The sequence below is a fragment of the Anser cygnoides genome, chromosome 12, assembly GCF_040182565.1.
Source record: "Anser cygnoides isolate HZ-2024a breed goose chromosome 12, Taihu_goose_T2T_genome, whole genome shotgun sequence".
NCBI classification, from domain to species: Eukaryota; Metazoa; Chordata; class Aves; order Anseriformes; family Anatidae; genus Anser; species Anser cygnoides.
The window spans coordinates 17,222,826-17,248,102 of NC_089884.1; the positions used below are offsets into that span (position 1 = coordinate 17,222,826).

Below are 25,277 nucleotides of genomic sequence, written 5' to 3' on the forward strand. Positions count from 1 at the left end.
AGACTCTGCTCGAGGCTTTTTCTTCTTATGTTCCCAAACCACCTTGCTCTTTTCCTATTTATGGCAGTGTTAACCAGAATTACTGTATGTCTACGTAGCTTCCTTCAGTCCTGTGGTATAGACAGGCAGTGATGCATTTCCCTTTGGATTTGCAGAGCTTAGTAGGAACTCATGCTAGTTTCAGGAGGTGGCAAGCAGATGGGTTTGATTCCTAGTTTACTGAATGGAAGACAGAATACTCTGGATTTTTATTTTCTTTCATTTATTTATTTTTCCTCAAACGTTGCATTGGCTTAAGTATGAAGTACTAAAACTAATTGAAGCTGTTGGAGCTATTCCGACTTCGTAGATGTAAAAAAGTATTTAACTGATTTATTGGGAGAGGAAAGAAAGGGAAGTGAAAGGAAGAAGAATAATTCTTCAGCTTTGTAATTTTTGCCCCACAGATGCAAGCCAGCTCTTGAAATTAATAGGTGTATGCTTGCCTTACCAGGCATTGAACTGAGTTCTAACCACACTTGGATAGCTCAGCAATAGGATTTTCACAGTAGTCTGTTCTATTATTCTGAAAAGGGAGTTCAGCTAATATTGGTTACCTGTTTCTTGCTCATGCTGCCCAGTGTACTCAGCACGTTCCACTAGCAGGCCAGCTGTTTATCATCAAGCTGTTGCAGAGAGCACTTCGGCCAGGACCCCACAGTGGGTACTAAACGTGTGATATTTTTGGTATGCACATGTACCAGCTAAGGCCTCTACGCACCTCATGAAACAGGCATCAAGTAAACAAATTAATTTACGGGGAGCAGCCAGAGGTGTGAGCAGAACCTGGGTTTCCCATATACCAAATTCTGCTACCACAGTTTGGGAGGTGTCACTGAGGAAGAACTTTCAGACCCACTCCTATCGTTTGTACTACTACAGTGTGAGGGTGCTGCTGACACAAGCTGTCCCACTAATGCTGCAGAATTTTTGTCTTTAATTTTTGTATCACGCCTATGGCTACTGCTTCTATGTAAACTGCATAGGAAAAAAGGCTAGCAATTCAGAGGTCTGGATAGTCTAATTTTTTTGTGAAAAAAATGTTTCTTGTGTTGATGTGGCAAAAAAATTCCAGTTAAAATGAGGTTGGTTGTTTTTTTTTTTCCTTTTAAATAGTAATAAAAGATAAAAATGTAAATTTAAACAGCTTCCCAACCCAGTCATTTCTGAGAAACTATTCCTGAGGCTGTTTTAGCTTTCCTAGCTAAAATGTAGTTTACCAATAGCATTCTAGTAATCACTTCTTTTTAATCTGTTGCATATATGAAGCCCGGACAAAAAGAAGATATATTCTTCATCCGTTATGTTTATACATTTTTTACATCTCTATTCTTTATAACCAAAAATAAAACAGCTGTTTCTGAACTTAGCATTTATTAAGTAATGATTAATCTAGGATAGAAGCTGTTGTGATTTTCTTGCTTAAGGAAAAAAAAATCTTTCCATATCCAACAACCTCCTAAATTTCCTTCCAAAAAAATCTAGGTTGAAGCAAGAAAATAATGTCCATGAGACAGTTTAAAAGGATCTCTTCCCAGGACTGGGACAAAGGAAATACAGCTTTCCTTTTTCTTTGAATAAGGCTCTCCTGCTCAGATTTCATCTTTGTATGATTTTCAGATGTCTTTATATGCACATGGGATGATACTCTTTCTCTCTCTCTGTCATTCTCTTTCAGTTTGTACAGTGAGTCTATGCAGAATCCTACAAATCCTGTGAAACTAAGGTGAGTGAAACGTCGTCTTTCTAGATTTCAGATAACATGAATAATTGGACTCGTCTCCAAAGCCCATTGTTCAAACCAGCAGATGGTGCTATGCAGCATCTTATGAATTCACATTATCAACTAGAGTATTTTTTTGAACAAGGAAACTACTTAAAGTTTCTAGTACAATTTCTGAGCTGAAACAAATGTTTGTGGAATTAAGTAGTGATTTCCTTTAGTCTGTGGGACTATTTTACTGGGTATGTTTTCAGTCTTTAGATGTTAACATGTGCCATATATTGTTTTATTTTTTTTTTTCATGATGGAATCAGGGGTACCCAACCACACTTAAAGCAACTGTAACTGTTCATGTTACTTAGTAAAGGTTTGAATTTTCTGACAGAATAACTAATAAAACTTTCATATTAAGAGCTAAAATGGTTTAGAAGAGAGAAATTCTGGGAACTGTAAGTAAAAACATCAGCTAAGCCTTTTATTTATGGAATACAGATGAGGGAAGGGTTAGCTTTTTTGGTCTTGTTTTGGTTTTCTTTCAACAATAACCCTAGCTCTATGAATAGTACAAAACAGTTGAAATATTCAATTATATACTGCATAATAACTGAGGCCCTAAAAAGCGTGCAGTGAGGTAATACAGTGTGGATATATCTTTTAGTGAAAAACCGTTTAACAAATGAAATGGCCTTGTTTTTAGTTTTAAATTGCAGCGTAGCTGTACATTGCCCTGGGTTATTTAACAAAAGGGTTAAGTGAAAATTCTGATGCAAGAATCAAATATTGAGCACTTGAATTGTAAATAAGATTGTTCCAAGGTTTCAATTTGCTGTATTAGTCAGTGACAAGTACAACATTTTTAATGCATGCCATAAGATTAGTCTACCCAAAGTAAACAAGCAGTAGTCTGTGTGCATCTCCAGCAACTGGTTAGGGTTATATGTATGCAGCTTTGTTTCTGATAATGGATTCAAATTCAACATAAATAAAAACAGTGTACATTAAGGAGGATAAATATCTAATTGCCATAAACTGCATCTAGAATTGAATGGCTGTAAACATGCTAACCATAGAAAACAATTCTTCAGAACAGAAAGTAACTGGTTGGATGATTATTAGGAAAGTATCTATACTTCTTTTGTCTATTAAGCATTTCCTCTTCAGCAATGGAGTACATGTTTTTAGGATGTTTTTTGAAATCCAGTGGTTTGACCTTTTAAATGAGATGGAAGTGTATTACATGGGTATTACATGGGTTACACAGAATTTGTTGCATTGTACAAAAGTAATCCTTTGTAGAATCTGAGATCAGTAGAGAGCAGACCTATGCTGTTAAAAGTTTTGATAACATTCAATTTTAGTTCAGAAATATTACTTTTTACATTAGCATTTTAAAGAAGGAAAAATATTTAATATCAGTATGCATAAATAAGGTATAAACAGAATTTTATACATCTTGGTTTCAAGGAGTGTTTAAAAATGTGCTGTACTTGCTTAGTTTGAAAAAAGAATGTGGAGTCTGGGTATTTGCTTTTGAAGTGCACAATATAGGCCTAGGCAGAATTATGTTTCTGCAGAGCATCATGATTAGTGAAACTTATATCTAACAGAATTCAAAATTATCAGTATAGGGTGAACTGTTTGTAGCTGAATATATCGGTTTAGAAAAATATTAGGAAAATGTGACTTTGATTTGAATATTATGGATTGTTTTCCCAAGAGGGGTTTTTATATTTTTTAGATAACTGAATAATATGCTTATATAGTTGCATTCACCTGTTTACTTTAAAAAATAATAATAAAAAAGAGTTCTTTGCCAGAAGTCTTTCACTAATACTTATGTATTTTTGAAAAAGTTAGCTTATACTGAAACATGTGGCTTTCAATAAATATGCTGAAATATCTTTCTCCCTTCTTAAAAGGTGGCTACCTCAGTATTACATTTAACTCAAAACATGTAATACTTTTGAATACACAAGACATTCAGTTTCAAAGCGTAATTGCAGTAACAAGAATGTGCTATTGATAAGTTACAGAAGACAAGAATGGATTTGAAAAGACAGACGTTCAATGTTCACACTTAGCATCTTCATGTCAGCTTTTTAATTGTTTCTTACAAAGTTGATAAAGAGTTATAATTTTTGGTGTATCTTTAAGAAAAATCTTCCATTTAAACAGACATTTTAGAACTTGAAGCCTCTTGAAATTACTGCAAAATTATGATATTCATCACAATATTTAACAGTTAAAAACATTTAAAAACACCTACAACTTTTTTTGTTTCTTCTGTCAACTGAGTTATGTTTCTCAATAATTAAGCACTGGATTAAAAAATTTACAGTAGGTTTGTCATATTTGTGCTTTGAAGATTAATGGATCAAAAAGTAGAAGATAAGGATCAGGACCACATCTTAAAGATTATAGTAATACAGATAAGAATGTATTTCTGATATCTTAATACAGGCTGATTTACAACAGACTGAAATAATATACTTGCTGTCCACATGAAATTAAAATTGTTCACAAGCAGTATTATTCATTCTTTTAAAAATTTCATTGTATTTATGCATATGAAATATATTTTAAATATTTCTTTTAGGGGAAACTATCTTGCGTGAGGCAAACTGTTTTAGTATCATCCTTAAAGCAGTAGTATTTCAGGAAAATGTATGTTTACCTTGTAAATTTAAATTATTATTTTCCGTGCTAAACTGTGATCTAATCTCTTCGTGTATTTTCTATTTAATATCCTGAAAATGACTATTGAAATGACTAACTCTCTTATCCTTGAACTCACTGCATTACTACACTTCATGTCACTTCATCATTTAATTTGTATGGTTTCCAAATCGTAGTGATTATCATCTATTAGTACCCCTGGTGACAGAGGGCAGGACACTGTTGTATCAGAGTTAATAAAGCAGAAACACAAGCCTAATTACTATGGGAGGTAAGCCATGCTGGCAAGATTTACCTTTCACATAAGGTCTATATGTGGTTAATACTTACAAATAAAGATGGATAGATAGACATCCATATGTGTGCATTTCTCTTTCTCTCGTGTTGGAATAATTCATTTTTGTATCAGGCTTCTGTGCATATATTACTGTAATAGGTTTCAGATGCTTAATGTTCAATTTTGAAAACTTAGTTATACATGGAAGATTTCATCTGAGTTAATTCAAATGGTTATGTAAATATAGTGTAAATGCTCTTAGGAGTTGCTTTTATCTCTGCGCATATATATTCAAAAGTATACATAGTATGTATATAAGCTTAAGGTTGATTCAGAACTAGTCTGTGCATAAGAAGCTGAAAATACTTGTCATTACAGTATTAAATGTGTACCTAATATTAAATATGGTTTTATATGGATTTTAGAGGAGTATGTATGTGTGTGTATTTATTTACAAGTATGTGCGTGCATGCACACAGAGAAATCAGTATAGCGAATGCTTTTTTTTCTGCCACTGCCTTATCACTCAAATATATGTTGTTGGCTCCAGGCTCTTACAGATCATAGTGATTTTAAGGTGAAAGGGCTTAATCAGATACTTCAAGTCTCTACAACTAATACACATTATAAAAGAGGGGAAAAAAAAATCTCACAGCTGCAAATATAGGTGTATTTAGTTTGCTGGGTATTATGCTTGTCTGGAAAGTTTTAATTCATTGTCTGAGTGGTATTTATGATGATTTGTGATGAAATCTTTATTAAAAAGGAAGAAATACAGAACTTTTAATGCTATGAAACTGAAAAGAGTTATGGTGGTTTGTACAAGACTTCATATGAAATGTTTTATTGATTGACTGTATGTCAATTTTAATTTAAGCTTTATGATTCAATCTGTGTCTATTTTTAATTTAAGTGGATTACATTCCGTAAAGATCCTTTTACTGTATTGACTTGGATGTACCATATTATTAGGTACTATGAGTTCAGCTTCTACAAATCTGTTAATACATAAAACCATAAGAAGCCTCTTATGTTCAAACCAGGTTAGAGTGAAGACATCAGATTAATATTTGATCATGTAGAAGTGCCCTTAATCAGATTTACTTATTTCTCAGAGTGTTTCTGCAATTATCATAATTGTTGTGCTAAACATGTTTGTCTTTTATATCTGGCTTTGGGCATAATCTTCTCTCTTGAAACCCTCTCATTGTGGGACTCAGATTCCTGCACAAAACCCAATTAATATTAAGATGACAATCCCTGATGAGTTTCCCAAGGAGCCAGCAGCTGAGCAGACTCTGTAACGTTCTTAAGTACAGACTACTTGAATGATCAAGAGCATCTGAGGGAGACATACAATTCAATAATCCCTTTCTCAGGAAAGTCAAGAGTCCTGTGAGATAAGAGTGAAATCAAAGGAACACATCAGAAAGAAAATGACTGGTATAGTCTTGTAGTGTCTCTATTAAAATGCAAAAGTTATGGATTTTTTTAGGGGTGATGGGAACCTTTTCTGTTTTATTGATTTCTTTTTATAGTTTGATGATTTCTCTAAGATTATCTCAAAAGCTTAAAGAAAAAAGAGACTTCATCAAAAGGTATTTTGTGTGACAGAAGCATACATACTTTTTGCTTTCTATTATATTAACTAATACAGCACATTTCAGTGGTTCCTGATTTGTGAGACTTAAACTTGAGCACTTTATATATATGATGTTTGTTGTGGTTTTTATTCTGATGGTGACCCCTAAATGATAAATAGGCCACATGTGACTCGCTACTATAAGGGCTGTTATTTGAAAATATGGAGTTGAAGAAAAGCAATACTGCTTTCTATGTGTTTTTTTTTTTTTGCAAGGTTTATACATCAAAAATGGAAACACCTCATCTTTTCTGATATCGTCTTCTGTGGTCTGATATCAACAACTACATTTACTGTCTGATGGTAACATGCTAACCTATTGATTTGTAATCAGAAATGGGTTTCCTGTCACTTTAAAAGGGAAGCACTAAGGGGCAGTAAAAACAAGCTTGTCTATTCTAAATGGAGCTCTGGTTCAGGCTCCATGCTGTACATTTTCAATTTTTTTTTTAAAAAAAAAAAGATCCTACAGTTACACTGAAACTATCTAGTAAGTTTTCCTGTACAGCTTTGGTGTGTTTAAATTATTTTTGAAGTCCTTAACAAATATCCATAATTAAGATTTTTGTTGTTAATGACTATACGGCTGAAGCTGATATTTCTAGATGTAAAAACACAAAACTAAACCAAACAACTCAATGCTGCTAAGTGTTCTTTTGTTTTAAATCATTTGGAAAGTTTCAATATTTGAGACTTGTTAGACAGTAAACATTACTAAGTGATCAAAATGCTCATGTTCAGAAATGCTCCTTTGTATTATTATTATTACTATTTTTAGTTTTCCTGCATTGTCCCTTATGTATTGCCCTGAACAGATTTACTCCAATAGTTACATACCAATTTCTTTTAAAATTGGCAAGACTGTAATGGAATACAACACAGATGCTTTCTAAATGCAGATTTTGTCTTATTCATCCCCAGTTTTCAGTTCAGTTTATTATATATTGTGGTAAACATTGCTGCTGAGGCCATTATCCTAAGAAAGTCTAATATTACATTAGAAGCATGACCTGCCAACATAAGCATTTTTGTGCATTTCTTCATTCCAAACTAGACTAAGTTATGAAGGATGTGGAATAAAACGTTCCTTCTAGTTTTCTTCTAACTAATTAATATTCAAAAGAATCAAAGAGGAAAAATGAATACCTAAATCATACATATGTATATGCCTTCTGAGCTTTATAATAAAGGCAAAATAACCCCTTACTTGGTTAAAATCCAACTTAGGAGTCAACATACAAAGGTGACTGCTGTATAATATTAGACCTATCTGTATTATGTGGGCACGTTACAGCTCCACCAGAATCTCTCAATAGTAATTATTATGCCAAGCACCCTGTTGGCACAATTACACTAAAGCTCTAATTAGTAGCAGTAAGATTAGAACCCCTACATGTTAAATCTGTAGAAGCAAATCTGAGTGAAGGATTTAAAACAGTTTCAAAACATTGTGTTGTCTTTATTACAGTCTTTATATTTCAGTAAAGAAGGGTTTTCTATAAAATGCACTTAAAATAATCTGGTCCTGTCACTAAAAATAGGAAAGATAAGGTAATTGCAGTCAAACCTCAGTACTCTGCTTCTATCTAGGTGCTTTATGTCTGAAGTGACAAATCCAGTGAACTCTGGTGGAAGTTATATACTTCCTTTCTTCCTTTGATGAACTGATATTTTTTTGGATGGATAAAGGCTTTTCCTGGTGCCTTCAGTTAGTTCATAGTGACCATTGAGTATTTTGTGCAGAAATTTTCTGGCATGTGCCAAGTCTCACATCAGAACTTTATCAGCAACCAAATGTGATTTTAGCTAATCCACACCTCTCAATTTCACTCATCACTTTTCTTCTTTCTGTAAAATAACAAAACACAAAGTCCATAGCTTTTCAGACAGTACTGGGCAATGCCAATCTGAATATGTGTCCTTAGCGGGGAAGAAAGAGAAGTGGGCAGAAACATTGACATTGTTGAGGATTGATTTTTAACTGCTTAAAATACTGTAGTCTTATTGCCTAGCATTTTAGCAGTTGTCAAATGACCGGTGATGCATCTTTGTCTAGATTTAAGAATATCTGCCAAAATGGAATTAAAGATACCTGCTTCATTATAACATTTTGCGTATCTCATGAGGTCCACTCCCCCAGTGTTAAATCTTAGCTTATAGTATGTTCAACTAATGCATTGACTTGACTAATCACCCTTAGAGAAGATAGTATTTTTATGCTTGAGGTTTTTTCCTCTGCTTCTTAGTATAGTTTGTGTTAGGGGGTGAAGAAGTTGCTGTTTTCTGGATTCTTTGTTTTAGGAACAACTTTCTTATCTGTAATGAACTGGAATAATTCCTCTCGTATCAATTTAATTATTCTTATTTATAACATCAATTTCTCACTGAGGAAATGATTGTATAATTGTTTTATCTTAATGTTTATTGATTGTATAGTGCCACTCCCATTAATGAGGAAAGCTGGATGCAAAGCTATCTGAACCTGGTAAATATGTTCCCACTGTCTCCAGTAAGATTTGCATTATGCCTACGGTGGAAACAGACTTCGGGGAGCTCTTCTCAGGCTCCTGCTGAGGGGATGAGTGCACTTTCTGTATGTTTCCTCAAGGTTACTCTAGAAGCAGGGTTTTAAACAAACACCACAAACGTACCGAAAAAAGGATCTAGGAATTAATTTTGTGATGCATTTTGTACTTCACCCCTTCATGTTTTACGATGCTCATTCCTACATTCTTATACATTGTGGTAACTTGGGCTGGCAAAAACAGCCTACTAGGCTTCTCCTACAGTGTTCCCCATGTCCCCAGTAGAACAGCGAGTCTTATATGACAGTAGTATTGTTTTGTCAGCAGAGGAAGAAGCATTAAAGTATTTTTCAGTATAGCTTCAGGGACTTGTGCTGCTGCAGAGAGCCGCACAGTCTCCATTACATTGCACTAACTCTACTCAGGCAGCTTCATATAATCAATCTAGTTAAATACCTTTCTTCATAAATGCATAGATATTCAGGGCACAGGTGAAAATCATCAGTGCTCCAAAGATATTGGGTTTTTATATGCATTATTCAGACTTAATTTATATACACTCATTGCTCTCTGTAATATGTAGCAGACTCAAGAGCCTGCTGTCTTAGTTTCAATATTTACCCAGATTTTTTTTGTTCTTTTACTCTCAACTTCAGGGAAGAAAGTCTGTAATGAAAAATGATAGTAATTTATGAATAACAAAATAGCTGTCATTAAATTTAAAAAAAAGTTCTCGCATTTTAAAGAATTTAAATTTGTCAAAGTTCATGTTTCTCTCATTGTTAGTACTATTAAATGCATATTAGCATGGTCATTTTTGTTTAATGGAAACAAATAACAGTTAATCTTATTGGGAGGTTAAGTGGGTTTACTCTGTAAAGGGCAAATCCCAGATGAATGTTTTCTTTTTTAAAGAATAGCTTTAGTCGCTGACAGATGGTCTCTGTCTGAGTCTCTCTGTAGACAGATACAGTTTCTTTTTACACATTTATGAAAGTTGTAGATACAGATATTCAGTAATATGCTGTTGTGCAGGACAAAGAGCAAGCCTGGTGGATTGATAGGATTAGATTTCAGAACAGTGACATATGGTTGGTTTATCAAAGTACATGCAATTTGAAAAGGAAAAAAAAAAAGTATTTACCAAGTTACAGCTATTCACATAATGGAAGAATTCTACATTTGGCCACTCTTATAAAAGACAGTACGGTAGCTCTTATTTAACTCTGCTTAGAGTTGGGTATATCATTATTATGTTCTGATTGTGTGCATTTCTGGTTTTCAGATAACTCTTCAAACAAATCGCTGTGAGATCTTATGTGCAGAAAAACATTAATACTCTAATTTAGAATATTGATAATTTGCTCGCTGACCCTGCCCAATCAGATATCAATATCACTTACATTTTTGTTGCAAAGCTATTTTATAAATACAAGTAACAGCATCCATAATCCTGCATGGCAAGCCTCCATTTTGCTTACCCTGTATGCTACGTGTAAAGTTATAACATCATTATAACCCTAGTCAAATAACTATACAACATATTTAGTGGTAATTTGTCACACTAAAATTATTCATAGGTGTCTTGAGTAAGCCCCGTTATATTTATGTGCTGTGCCATACCATGTTTTTTGGCAATGGAGTTTGCTGGATTTCATAGATTTACTGTGTCTGCTTTTTTTATGACTGACATAGCAATAACCAGATTGCAAGGATATTTATGTTGTTTGTGGCTTAGCAAGATAATTAAAGGATATAAATTAATCAAGTGCAATTAATTAGAAACTTTATGTTCACAGCAGTCCTTCTTTGCATGTATAATTTATATGTATTGATTTCCTGGCTTTCATTAGCCTATGAGATAACAGCAAAAATGCATTAGAGAAGAAAATGTACAATTAGCGTGAGAGTGAACCCTGGCATAATTGATAGATCAGCACATGTTTGGGGCAAATATAAAGCTTTGTTAACTGTCATAAGCAGTTAGAATTGATAAGTGGTATTTCACTACATATCTCTCAGCTGATTAATGGTGTTTTTAAAGAGTCCTCTTAATGGGAAGCTGATAGGCTGGTTGAATTTACATTTTAATCAGAGTATTTATGATGGAGGCAGCTATAGAAATTCACTGGCACAGTGGTAAGGACCTTTCCCTGAGGGATTTAGGGGAGAGAAAGCATTTTAACATGGCTACTCGCCTTCCCCTGCTTTGTGTGACCTGGTCAGCGCATAGGCAGGGCAAGCTCTTTTGCTGGCAACTTGCAATAACTTTGTTAAAGAGAATTTCAGTTTTTAATGTGTGAAAAGTAGAAAGGTAAAAACAGAATGATGTCCTACAGATGTGCTCAGGGAAGAGTTAGCTGTGCTGTCAACAGAAATGATCCCTAATGACTACATGTGGATCCTCTCTGTGTGAGCTGCTGTGTTTTAGTTCAGTTAAATCGGCACATGATGCTCTTCTAAACCCGTAGACAGGATACTTAAAAGCATTACCCTATCTTTAGGTGTTGGATCTATTACAATGTCTTGGAGTTGAAGCAGGGAGAAAGGTAAATCAGCACTTCTGGCTGCTTTTTCCTTTTTAAGTATTATTCTCCTTATACATGAAAGCACCAACGCAAAGGATTGATTTTTTAAAAGTGACTAAAACTGGATCAGAAAAAACATGGATGTTTGGAAGTTTAGAGAAAGCTGAAATAATAATCTCACTTTTCTTATGTTGTTTGTTTTTGTTTCTAAAGCCATGTTTCTAGAATAAAGTTCTTGATCAGAAATGTTTCTGAACTATAAATACCAGTTTGATGGAATCTGGGGAAGGCACTGGGTTTAAGATACCTTTTAGTGTTTCCTATTGATTGTTCCTTTTGAAAGTCTGTGTTCAGCAGGATGGCTGTGTTGATTCAGAAAGCAATACTACATAGGAAAATCAGATATATAACTTAGAGAAATGTTTTGTGTTTTTTTTTTCGTAGATTCAGTTCCTTAAAAAGGTAGGATTATTGATAACTTAAGCCTACATTCACAGAAGAGTTAAGTGATAACAGAGAACTGAACTAGAAGTGCACAAAAGCCTAAACTCCACTCAGCCAAATTAACTGGAGATAAGGATATAAGCTTTGTATCACATTTTCATTGGTAGTATGTTAGCATAGAAAATGTTTCATTTAGGTTTATGAATCACTGAATGAAGTTTTGTCTGTTTTCCTGCTGTCTGGATTGAGCCCATTGTGAGGCCCTGTCTAGGAAAAGGAATGGATGTGCTGAGTTCCTGGGAGAAGGAACAGACTGATGTGGATCTCGGCCTGAAATCCCATGCATCAGCTCTCCTTCATTAAAAGCCACTCATTTTACCCATATCAGGTTGTGAGTAATGAGAAGTACAGTAGTTTCTCTTTTCTTAGGTTTGATTTCCCATTTACCCATCATCTGAAACAGTTAAAACAGTTTTAATCTTACTTAAATCAAACAAAACCTAAGTAACAGATAATCATAGTAAATATCCTGTTTGTGTACAGGTATCTGCTATGATAATTATAAGCTTTTTGTTCCTGGTGAGGTTGAAACCACACTAGGGTTTGTACTGATACTTGATGTCTTTGCAGTAGAACTCTTTATTGAAACTAGGCTCTGATTATCTGTTGAATAAAGATTTTGAATAGCTAGGTATGCCAGAATAGTCTCAGTTTACGTGGGGCTTACGATTCATTGTTCAGGGGTCCTTTGTTGAGAGAACTCTATATATGTTGCTTTAATAAATAATAATTGCATTATTTGCAGGTACATCATTGCTTGAAACTAGAAGCTTTCATATAAAAGGAGTCTTCAACTTATACTTTCTATTTTTGATAATTTTTTGATTTATATATGTAAACACACCCTGCTTTAATAAAAATATCTATAGTTAATACAGATATTCTCATTATAGCACGCATCTAGCAACTAAGTGGTTTGTCTTACCTAGTTAAATTAGTTGTTCAATATGGGATGTGAAAGCTAGACTACAAACTATCTTGCTATACAATTTTTATTGACGTCTCACAAATTAATAGGCTCATGCAACACTTTGTGTCTTGATGAGTTCTATTTGATTCTCTTTTATATACCTGTTCCACAAAATGAGCAATATCCGTATATTTTGTACAAAGTGTATTAAAGAAGGCTTTATACTTCAGTTTTTTAAGTGCTAAATTGGAATAAGTGATATATTTAATATTCTAGGAATTAGTTTTTAATAAGCATTTGGTATAAAGAAGGAAATGACATCTAACAATGAAAAGAAAGAACTCTGCGCTAAAATTAGTAGATTATTTGTATGTTATGTTAGCCATATCAGATAAGATTCTTAGGCCATATACGGACACATTAGGTTTCATTGTAAATGCTTTAATTATCCCGAGCTCATTATTTTCCTTTTTTTTTTTTTCCACAACTCAAAATAAATGAAAGCTAGATGGTTTTGGCTACTCAATAGCAGTAGCTATTCAGCATCATCAACTGAGTTGATGACAGCATCATCAAGTGACAGGTGTATAAACAGCATGGAAATGGCTTAATCCTTGAAAGAGACTTTAAGTGATCATTATATCATCTATTATTTTAATGCAGAAATGAGGGTTTTCCACTCTTGCAATTTACATGCGTAGGTTGCCAGCTCATTGCAAGGTTGTCTTTTTTGTTGTGTCCTAATTTGCTCGATTCGCATTGTGCTTGTTGCTTTACACAGTGCCTTAGGTGGGTTCTGTTTGCGTTGCAAAGGTGTGAACTGCTCTTTCGTCCCACTGCTGGCCACCAGGGAAGAAAAGTATCAAGCTGTCTAAAAGTAATTCCCTTTTTTATTTCTTGTTGCTAGAAATATATAACTGGAAAAAAAAAGAAAAGTATATTGATATAATTTGGGATAAATAACATTTCTAAATTTAAGCAACTCTGTTGTAATCTTGCAGGTTTCTTTTTCCACAATCAGGAAAATAAATATTCATCTCCCTCTCAAATGCATTTATGTGACTCTACATCATCATCTCACTTGAGCTGGGGAGATGGCTGGTACTGGGAACAGTTATCTTCCCCTCACCCATTTGCCATCTTTTCTGATACCTTCTATCCCCTCATACTGATTGGTGACCGGAACCTGTCTGAAATGACAGGTGCTTGCTCAGGGTTTTCTGTGCTAGCCCTTTTCTTGCTGTGTAGCTGCTCTTGGCAGCTGCTGAGAGACTAGGCAGTAACTCTCCCAACCCTTGGTGGAAGCAGGCCTCTGCCGTGGCTGCCTCAGCCCACGGAGAGGGGCTCCAAGAAACGCTATTTCTGAAAGACCACATGTTGGAGACTTTCTTGTTTCTTTGCTTTCCTTTTTAGAAATATTCTGCATGTGAAGTTTGTGGACTGCCACGTATATAGACCTTGCAGTGTGTATTTGCGTGCTTGGTACTGAGAATTCACTTCCAAGTGAACTAAGTTTATGTGTAAAATTACTGTAGAAGTTCAACTTGAAAGCAAAAAATATTTTAACGTCTATGTGCAATTTTAAAATGAGCAAGATGAAAAACTATTTTTAGGTATAGTGTCTTATGGGAATAATAAATACTTGATTCTCAATTTATCCTGAAAGTCAGATGTAAAATGGATGGTTTTTACATAGCAAGTGTCGAATACATAAAGATGTAATCTTGTTTCATACGATATACTCCATGTCCTAATAAGAATAAAAATAAAATCTCAAAAAAAAATATCTGGAATTCTGTGGCAAACTATGAAGACATCTGCTTTTGAAAAATGTTTGAGTGGATACTTTTCCAGCTTATTTTCCATTTTATTTAAATATTAGAAAGGTAAGATATGAGTAGATGACTCCAGAAGTACAACCGTCTGTTCACAAATGTTATGCTGTAAATGGATTGAATAGGCATAGATGGGGATAATGTTACAGGAGCAAAATACAGAACACTTCTGTAATTCCTACTGAATTGCTGCATGTGTGTCTTAGGGTGGTCATAGTTTGTGTTTTCTTGTCCTTTTTTTTTTTTTTTTCTTTAACTGCAAGGTCAGGTACTTCCATTTTATAATAGTTTGGGTTCTCTCCAGTTTAATGCCAAGAACTCTCCAGGAGTGAAAATGTGTCAGTATTCCAATAGAAAAGATGGAGTGGCAGTGGTGTGATAAGGATGTCGCATGTAAGTTATTGATGTGAATGTATTAAATTAGTTTATATGCACCAGGAGAAGAGCTACTTGAGCAAGGTATTACTGTCTACTAACCACTATAAATTCTCCAGTCAGTTGGAGCATTTCGGGGATTTTACATGAGGTTCTTCTTTTGTTGTAGGATCCCCCATTGCTGTCTGACTCAAGTGCAGCTTTACTCAGAGCCCATTACTGTCTGAGAATGTTGCACTAGGCAGTTTTTTAGGTATGAGGTATTGAAAATAGTACCTGAAGAAGTGTTTTATTTATTGATAGTTATTAATATTAATAGAAGTGTTTTATTTATTAATAGTACCTAAAGAAGTGTAATATTACTGTCACATCTACCTGGGTCTGACAGTAATATTACAGATTCTAGTGGCTTTCTTTGCACAGCCCATGGTTTTCTAAAATCTGTCTCTTATGCAGTAAATAGCTGCCTCTGATACTCATTTCTGAGAGGCAGGACACTATTCTAAAAGTTTTAATGGAATTTCAGCATAGAATATGCTTGTGCTACGCCCTCTGCAAATAAACATATTTTGCCCATAATTAATTAAAAACTGTAGGGAAGCCAGTATCTTTCTAAAGTCTGTGTTCTTTCTAAAACAAAAGATAATGAAAGCTTGCTTCTGACCACAGCTGCTTCCTGCACTTTTTATGACAGTTTATTTAAATTCACAGGTAAATGGGAGTAATGAGGACACAACAACTGCATTGCTCAGGAAAACAGACTATTTATTCTGAAAGAAAGAGGGACACTGTGTTATTAAAGATCCAAAGTTTTTGTATGTCAGAATTTGGTACGTGACAAAGCAGCCAGTGTAATTGGCCTAACTGATTGATTGAGAAAAACTTTTTGAGGTTGTGGAAGAGGAGGGAAAAATGCAAAAGAGAATTTATGTGCTTATATACAATGGAAGGGGTTGTGGTATTTCAGGAAAACAGAAAAATATTAAGATGCACACTTAAAAAAAGTTGTGTTATTAGCCATTTGTAAACAACCCTCTGCTAATGCAGCCTGCTTCTAGGGATGTTAGTGAGATTGCTGGCAGTGGGCTCATGCTTTTATTTTTGCATACTAAGATACCACTTTAATGACACTTGGCTACTTTCATCACGTATGACAACAATCAAACATTTTGTCTGAAAACTATAGGATGAAAGATAAGTTTTTTCCAGTCTTCAGTTTGGATGTGTATGAAATGCAGTGTTGTGAGATGTAAACATTGAAGTTTCCACATCTATGCAACTTATACTTGTCTATATTTGTGTTTAGAGCCAATTCAAAATGGAAAGTTAGAAGTAGACAGGACTTGCTTGAATTTCCTAGGTGTGAATGTAATCCCATTAAATGTTTTAAATTCATTGGGATATCTGTGAATGCTTCAGTATGAGAGTGTTATTTGAATGTGTTTGAGGAGGTTATGAAATTTTTGGCTTTAGTGAACATTACAGAACTAGAATTCAAATGTTGAATGATTTATATAAAAGTGTAATAGTTCAAAGAAAATTGTCAAATTTTCTATACATTTTGTGATGTCCTTTAACGTGAATATGGTAATATTTATGGTCTATTTCTTTATAGAATCTGTTGAACACAACTGCAAGAACAGAATATCAAAATTTGTCAAATCAATCAAAATCCTAATAATGTATTTGCTTTTGGATGATGAACTCAAATTTTTGAAGAAATATTTAAAAGATGCTTGACTATATTTACAGGTGTGTTAATTGCATCTTAAATTTCTTTTTTGCTGTGGTCATACTTCTTTAAGGATGGAATTTTTTTTTAGCAACAGCTTTGTCTGGCTTCCCTTATTATGCTTCCATCTATTTTTATTCCTGGATTGCACCTGCTCAGTAGATATCTAATCTTTCTTAGAAGTTTACACTCTCAAGTAAAAGCTTTGAAGTTTACACTGATTAGTGTTTTATGACATAAGAGATATGTATAGATCCTTCTTGTGCAGTGCTAAAGCTATTATGCACCTGTGAAAAGATAGACATTAAAGCAGAGATGACAAACCTTTAAAATATTTAGTAGATTAAAGTACTGAATTACTCCCCAATCTTCCTTCAAGGTCCTTAATATTATTAAAAAAAAAAAAAAAAAAATGGTACTTTGGGTTTTGAAGACAAGGATTTCTACTGGTAGTAGAACACTGTCAGACTTCATAGCTTTTACAAAAAATTAGCTGAAGGTTATAAAAAAAATATTTAACTACAACTACATTAAAATATTGCTGATTCTGGTCCTCTACCATAGTATTGTTTTCTGGCTTTTTTTTTTTTTTAAACAGTTGACATGACCTTTATTCTCAGATTTTGTCTGTTGGCAGGCAGCATTGTATTCCACAAACATATCAAACATCTCATCTTCATAAGGTAGATCTAGTGTAGTTTTCAATATTAAAAAGTCTGTGGAATGGAATTTGCTCTTTAAGCAGTTGTTTGCATGCTTACATACCAAGGAAGTATAAGCAACCTGAAAGCAAATGTTTTTTCTTAATTAAATATATATATATTTATATATATATATTTTATATATATATATAAAAAAATACTCAAGTTCCTAGTAAATGCCAGTTTCATTTTTTTATGTTTACTCCTCTGAAAGCTGAAGACGAACTATTTTTGTGGAAAAATGACTAGCATGAATATGAAAATTAAATTTATTATGCATAAAAAATAAAAAGGTATTAGGAAATTTAATTGTTGAATATAGGCATATACTGGAGTACAGCAACTGTTCCATTTCAGCATATTGTTACAGGTATTGATACAGATATTTTGTAAGATTTGCAATACTAGAAGTACATAAGGAGGAAAAATTGATACTTTTTACACCTGAAACTATCTTGAATATGTGAAATTAAAGATGTAGAAAATATCTGTGAAATTGGGATTCATTAATCGCTAGAATCCATTGGAGAAAGATAAGTAACTTAAATATCAAAACATTCAGCATAAAGATTTTTTCCTCCATTTTATTTATATTTTAGGGTAGCACATAAGTTGTATCCATACCAAAGGAAAGGTGACAGAAATGCTGCAAAGATTCCTCAGTTAGTATGGTATAATATGGCCTTAAAAAAGCTTGGTGTTGAAAATCATGTGAATTTAAAAATTGGTAGTGATCTATATGCAATTAAAGGATTGTTTGACTATTGCTTACCAAAAGTTAATTATGGGATGCATAATTAAGTTGAATTTGAAAGACAAGCAGATTATAGAATGCCCCTTCTATTAAGACTGAAACAGAAAAACAGCCCTTAATGTACAGGTTGGGGCTCTCATGGAGATAACTTTAGTGAAAAAGGAGGATGAGTGGCTCATGGAGGTCAGATAATGCAGTGAAAAGCTTAGTTAAAAAAAGCTAAGAATTAAATGAGTCCAGGAAAGTTACAAAGATTAAAATCAAAGTAAAAGCTAAGATCCTGTTCTATGAATGACAGTTAGTATAAGATTAAGAAGAGATGAAGCAGTGAAAAATCTCTGCATATTGTTAATCCTGTGGGTGGTGAAAAGTGAAATATTGTTCTCTAAGCAATAGTAATGGGAAAGGGACTGGGGAGGAGGGATGCCTGCGGTGTGAAAAGTGAAACTCTTTGGGGGCATTTGAATGAGAGATTTCACATAGCTATGCGAATTCTGAAATATTTTTGGTAGACTCTCTTGAGTTTACTTGTAAAGATGTTCTTATATTAAAACACAGCCTTAGACTTCCTTAACTAAGTCTGAACTGAAGGCCTTGAATTTATGCAGTCTTGAAGCCCAGGATGCTGAACCTTGAGTTGTAGGTGTGCAGACACATTAGTCATCCTTTGTACTTCTATTTGCGTCCCACATACTTAGTTTTCCTCATTTCTCAAACAAGATAAGAACTCTTGTTGCTTCCAAATCTCCTGCACTTTGCTTTTTTTTTTTTTTTTTAAATGAACATCCATCTCAAAGTTTGTGCTATTGTAGAAATACTTAGGAATATCCGTATGCCTTCTGGAATAAGTAGAGCAAGGCTCTTTGGAAACAGTTGAATAGCATTATTTTTCAATAATAAATGGGCTATAAACTGATGTAGAATTATTTACTGTTTCCTTTAAGTCCTAGAACTTTTAGAGGTAAATGGTTTTGGTTGCTGAAAGTATTACTTATAGTATTGCTATGAATATTTTAGGGAAGATCACAGGAAAGTATATTATTCTGAGATTTAAAAAGGGGGCGGGGGAGGGGATTACTATTGTAAGTGACAGTTTAGAGATTAAATAAGCGTAATAGTACCTTAGTATGTTTTTCCCTTCGAATGGTTTTGATCTTTTGGTAATTCATTTAAAATATAAAATACACTGTACATCTAATAATTAACTTTAAAAAATTAACTAATTTTAAATGCATGTCGATGAAAGTATTTAGAAAGGAAATTCTAAATTCAATTTCTATTTTAAGGCCATTTAAATAGTCTTTGCTTGATAAACCTATTAAAATTCCAATATGAAATGATCCAAAATGTTTGGGATTAAGTGGATGAAACAGAACCAGTTGACTAAAATACCTCAAAACAGAATTCAGGAATCATGTTTGTATTAAATGTCGTTTTATATCTTAATTCCTTTTATCCTAACGCTAGTGGAGAGAGACGTGCAGTGATCTCAGAGTTTGACCAGTGCTCAGAATTCCTCCAAATTCCACTATTTTAGATAATATTTCCTAGGAAACATCCCATATATAACCACTCTTTAGTAATACATTTTCTGTTGAGGTAGAATATCTTTCCCTCACAATTGGAAAAACAGGAGACAGACAAGTTTTGAAAAAGAATGTTGTACTGGAAAAACTTATTTTTGTGGCTGTTTTTTTGTTGTTGTTTTGTTTGTTTGTTTTTAATACATATAATATTATATTTGTGTGTGTTATATAATGCATGTGTGTACATGTGTATGTCGCTGATAGTGTTTACTGGAAACTGAAGTGAGGTATATGCAGTGTGCTCAGAAAGCCTGCAATTTGATCTAATCAGAGCTTGGACTAAGAATGTAATAAATTGTCAATGCTGGACTTTTGCATTCATTTACACTAATATAGAGTGTCTCATTTCTGAGAAGTAAATCACAGTGGCTTCAGTACTTTATTTTCCATCTTGTATGTAAGTAAACTGCAGGATCAACTGGGAGGTTGAATCAATCTGCTATTTATTACCTCGAAATGTGACACCCTATTTTAAGTGCCTTATTCCCTTATGATTTAGACTGAGTAGTGCATTATGTTTAAACAATATAGAAACCAGCTTTACTGTTACTGGATTTTTCACTTTAGATGTGATGGATTTATATTTGTAGAAAACTTTCAGTGCATAAAGATATTATTTCATAAAATGGAATTTCAAACATTGATAGAGAACAAAAAAAAGCAATTGAAGTTACTTCTGCCTGTCATTTGATAATTACTAATAATTCTATAGCTTTTTTTCCCTAAGATTTTATTTAAATGGCCTTGAAAAACATGCTATTGACCAACTGTTTCATTTTTATTTTTATTTTTGTCTACAACAGATTGACATTACTTAGGAAATTATTTTCCTATAATCTGTTGATTCTTGCAGAGCATAGGGCATTTTAATCACCTTTCCCTATTGGTTCTAGTGTTTTAATGCAACTTTTCTCCATTATTTTAAGGCAGTACAGAGGTAAGATTTCTTGTTGCTTTCGTTTTGTTATTATTTTTCATGTAGAGTAAGTGGTGAAAATCAACACTTTCCTCTTCTTGTGATGTTATATTCTGGGACCATACAGCACACTACGATACCTAATAATGTCAATTTAAGTCATTTACTTTCATTATGTTTTTAAAATGGATTTTCATTTGTTGACCTACTCTTTAAGGTACTGATGGCAACAGATAGGGAACTTACCACATAAAAATCTTATACATTTCATTGAATAAAAAGATGGTAATAATCATGGTGAAGAATTTTGACTGCTTGGTCACATTACACATAATTTATTTGGGGTTTAAAATCTCTGATTCATATCATGTCTTTGCTGTGATTTTCCACTTACAACATTAACTAGATTCCAGCAAAATCCTCTCCTGCTTACATGATCAGTGTTATCTTTTCTGAAAAAGTTTTTGTTTGTTTTAATCCTCCAAATTAAGGAAAGGCATCAATATATACTGCTGGAAATGGAAAAGTAACCTCCATTTTCTAAAATGAAGCCTTTGAATGTCAAGTCAGAAATGCAATTGAATATATACTTATTTCAGCATGGTGATGTAAGGTTTTAGTGAAGTTTTGTCATATCATAATGACAAAATTTTTTTATTCTGTACTACTTAAATGGAAAGCATAAAAACAAATGATATCATTGTAAACTTTAAGAAAGTTCTTATACAGTGTTTGCAGCTGTGATCTTTGTAAACCTCTATTGTCTTGAAATTGTATTTGATATTCAGAGCAGAAAATTTAGAGTAGGAAGGAAATAAACCCACACTACCAACTTCCTTCCATTATTAAGCAGTTGAAAAATACCTGCTATGTGAGAATAGTAGCAAAGGGCTAACTATTTTATTCCACAAATCTATTCCGCAGCTGATTAAAATATTAATGTAGAGGACAAATGACTAGATAAACTATATTCAGGCACATGAAATCATGAAAATATCTTGAATAGTCACCCAGTAATTGAATTGATTTGCTTTGACTAGCACACAATTCCTGTCCCCCCCCCCCCCCCCCCCCCCCCCCCCCGCCCCTTTTTATTACAGGCGTACTGTATGCTAAATGGTAAAGAGAGGGGAAAGCATATGGCCTCCTGTTTGAACTTCTGTAATTAATCCTTCCAAATACTATTTCCTTGGAAAGTTATTTTTAATTTTATTACAGTCTGTTCTTGTATTCTCCCACACAATCACTTGGGCAACATTTGTATCGATGAAAACAACATAAAGCAGCTCTTAACTAAAAGGAGACTGCTGTTTTACACAACATGTAAATGATTAAGTGATAGATTTTTATTACTGTTTGTGTGTGGAGTGCACTACAGCATTTGAGCATTAACCCCCCACACGCCCCACCCCAAATCTGTGCAGTCCTACAGTATGTGTTTAGGATTGTTTACTGTTTAAATTTGTACATCTTATTATTTAGAAAGCTTTTAAATGTTATTTATTCCCTTAGAGTTATTTTGATATTTTTGTTTGTTGTGTGGATTCTTGTGCTCGTGCAAAATAAATTGCTGCACCGTAGAAGTGGTAAGAGTCTAAATGAACATTATAGATATAATTGATGGAGAAATATTGAAAAATGTCACAATAAAAGCTGATCAGGTTGATCCTATCCCTGTCAGCAGTTCATATATTAAAAAAAAAAAAGTCTGTCCATTCTTAAAGCTAGCTTTGTTGCTTGCCCACATAGAGAATTCCAGATGTGAGTACTAAGCATGACTATTTATTGGCAAGATATTGGATACTGCAACCCTTTCAGGCAACATAGGGGAGTAACAATGCAAAGGAGATGATGTGATCATAAAGGTAGCAGCAGGGATTATGCTTCTAAATATCTGAAAATATTTTTGAGAACTCCATGCAATGGAACTAGGTTGAGTTCTGCGGTACTCATCATGTAACAGAAAGTATATTTAATATACTTTATGACTTATACTTTAATATACTTGAGCTGCCTACAAATCATGGCATAGTGAGAAATTAAGAATTTACCTTGCAGCACTGTCTAGGTGTTTTCAGAGATTGTCTTGAACTGCAGGTTGAAGACAAACCTTCCCCCAGTTTAGTCTTGAAAAAAAGTAGAGTAATTCTAAATTCTCTGCTCTTGAAAGCTTGCAATAATGTCTGCCCTATAAGATCCTCCTATCTCTTCCCTCCTCATCCCTATCCATCTCTTGTAAGATTAGTAAGGGAGCTTTCTACAGCAGTATTAGTCTGAATGCTTTTAAAGGTTGTAACTATAACATAATTTCAGTTGAGGTCTACCAGCAAGAAATAAGACTGAGTAGAAACAATTGACTTAATGTCATCTTATTCAGATAAGATAAAGGGTAAAAACAATGTTTAAAATATACCTCTTCGCAAATTAATTCCTGTTCAAGAATCATGGACAGATCGTATTTCCAGAAGTGTGAAAAAGGTCTGCCTCTTATGAATGATCAGATGTTAGTTTTTTTTTCCTCCATGAAACTAAATTGTTGGATTGTACCAGAGTGGGCAGCACAGGCTTGACTTAGATAGGCATGGTCCTCATTAATTCAGGTAAAGTATTAGGTCAGCAGCTCTAATAGTGCCACATTGGCAAATTCAGTTGCTGTTTTTCTTTGAAGATATGCTTTTCAGTTCTGTCACATAAAAACACTAGATTGAAATGGGGCACTTGTTTCTGGCTAAATGAAGTCATGTTTTTACAGAATAGTAACACATTTTCTTGGCCTGCATATATGAAGTCGTACACATGAAATGAAACTGTATAATGGGCACCCTCAAACTAAGATGATCAAATAGTTTTAGTTCATGTATTTTTAATAAACATGGATTAGATTATGTAGTAGTTTAGGTAATGATTATAAACACTTCTACAACACATGCATGTGAGCTATTGACAGTTTTTTCTTTTATGTTCCTTATTTATAGAAAATTATACCTTTATCTTTACTCTTGAGTTTTTTATTTCATTTGAAAAGATTGTTGTTGTGAAGTCTTTGCAAAAGTCCGTTAAACCTGTCCCATGCTAGAAAGTTCTATAGCATTTCAAAGCAATGTTTATTATTATTTTTTTTAAGGATACACAGACAGCCCCCTGTTAGCATACTTACTGAGAGCCTTAGTCTTTAATGTAATTCATGTGAAAGTATATGTTCTTGTCATGGTCCATACTCTTACCAAAGCAGATCTCAAGATAGCTTCTAGAATTGTCAGGCAATGGTAACTTTTTGTTAACATTATATGCTGTGTAAAATGTTTTCATTTTCAGTACACTTGATTAATAGTCCTTAAAAAGGGGATTCATTATAAGAGATGTAGATTTATGGTAAATTTACTCATCAATCAGTAAGCTAGATCTTATTGACAAAAGTGAGGTGATTGGAAGGGCATGGGGGAGAAATGTTCCAGATCCTAGGAAACATCGACTGCTCAATGCCTTATAAGAAGGAAGCACTGCTAATTCTCTGCATTATTAAATAAGTGAGAATCTCAAACCTTTAGACAAAGCAAAGTTTAAATATGGACTTCATTAGGATGGCTGTGGACGCTAAAAACTTCACAAAAAAAAATTGAAAAAAAAAAAGGCAATAGATAAATTCACAGAAGAAAAAATGCTCCCTTATCAAGTATTGCTGATGGAATAACATTGCTTTTGAAGATTATTGGAATTTGGGAAAATGCATTATTTTATGCTTTCCAAGAGACAGTTGTTACTGTGCATTTTCTGCTGGTAACTGTTGAAGAAAGCATCATTTTGTGGGTGGCAGCTTTTATGTTCAAGGTGACTTGTTTTCTTGAAATCAACAACAAAAAGTTGTCACTCTTCAGCTTTTATAGTATCAGTGCTTTGGGGTTATCTGCTTGTCTCTCAGTGAAACAAAAATATGTACATAAAGCTAGAAAAGTGTTCCTTAGCATTAGCATTCCCTTGTGTTTATAGTGCAAATGGGTAAATATTCCTTAACTCTTAGCCCTGACCTCAAAACTGTGGTTTAATAACTAACTGTAGCTTTACTAAATTCCATCACAGTGATCTCTATAGTCTGCTATGTCACAGAAGCAAATCTAGTGTTTCATTAGTACCTGCTCTTCAGGATAATTTAGTCATTACTCTCTGAGATACTTCTGGATTTTGCAAAGTTTTGTGCTTGTGTAGGTTTTTTTGTTTGTTTGTTTTGGTTTGTGTGTTATTTTTTCTTTTGTGATGGAGGGTGGGATTTTTTTTTTCTTGGATTCAGTTTTAACTCACACCTAATTGTCGTGCTGATAAAGTAAGAAAGATATAATCTTCATACATTAGTTACCTTCTGTGGCTTGTGATTTGCTACAGAAATTAGATGAAGGGAAAGAAGTCTTTAGATTCAGATCTTGAGAAACTGTGTGCCCCATTCCTTACATTCACCGAGAAGATTTTTATCTAACAGCAGGATGGAAGACATCACTGTGTAACTTCTCATGTATTCAGGTTTCATTTGTGCTCTCAAAAGTTTAATCTGCCTACAAAATA

At 33.7% G+C, this 25,277-nt stretch overlaps 1 protein-coding gene across 7 annotated transcripts in view; it reads left to right on the forward strand.

Moving 5' to 3' along the window:
* The window catches only part of LOC106045268 (uncharacterized), a 312,839-nt gene that overhangs the window by 15,328 nt on the left and 272,234 nt on the right, over positions 1–25,277 (forward strand). For 6 of the 7 annotated variants that reach the window (XM_013195658.3, XM_067004462.1, XM_067004463.1 and 3 more), the window contains exon 5: positions 1,718–1,765. In XM_013195658.3, coding sequence (XP_013051112.2) covers positions 1,718–1,765 — 48 coding nt within the window. Of the gene's footprint in view, positions 1–1,717; positions 1,766–3,681; positions 6,420–25,277 lie in introns of those variants that run through there. The other variant, XM_013195665.3, reaches the window with a different exon arrangement.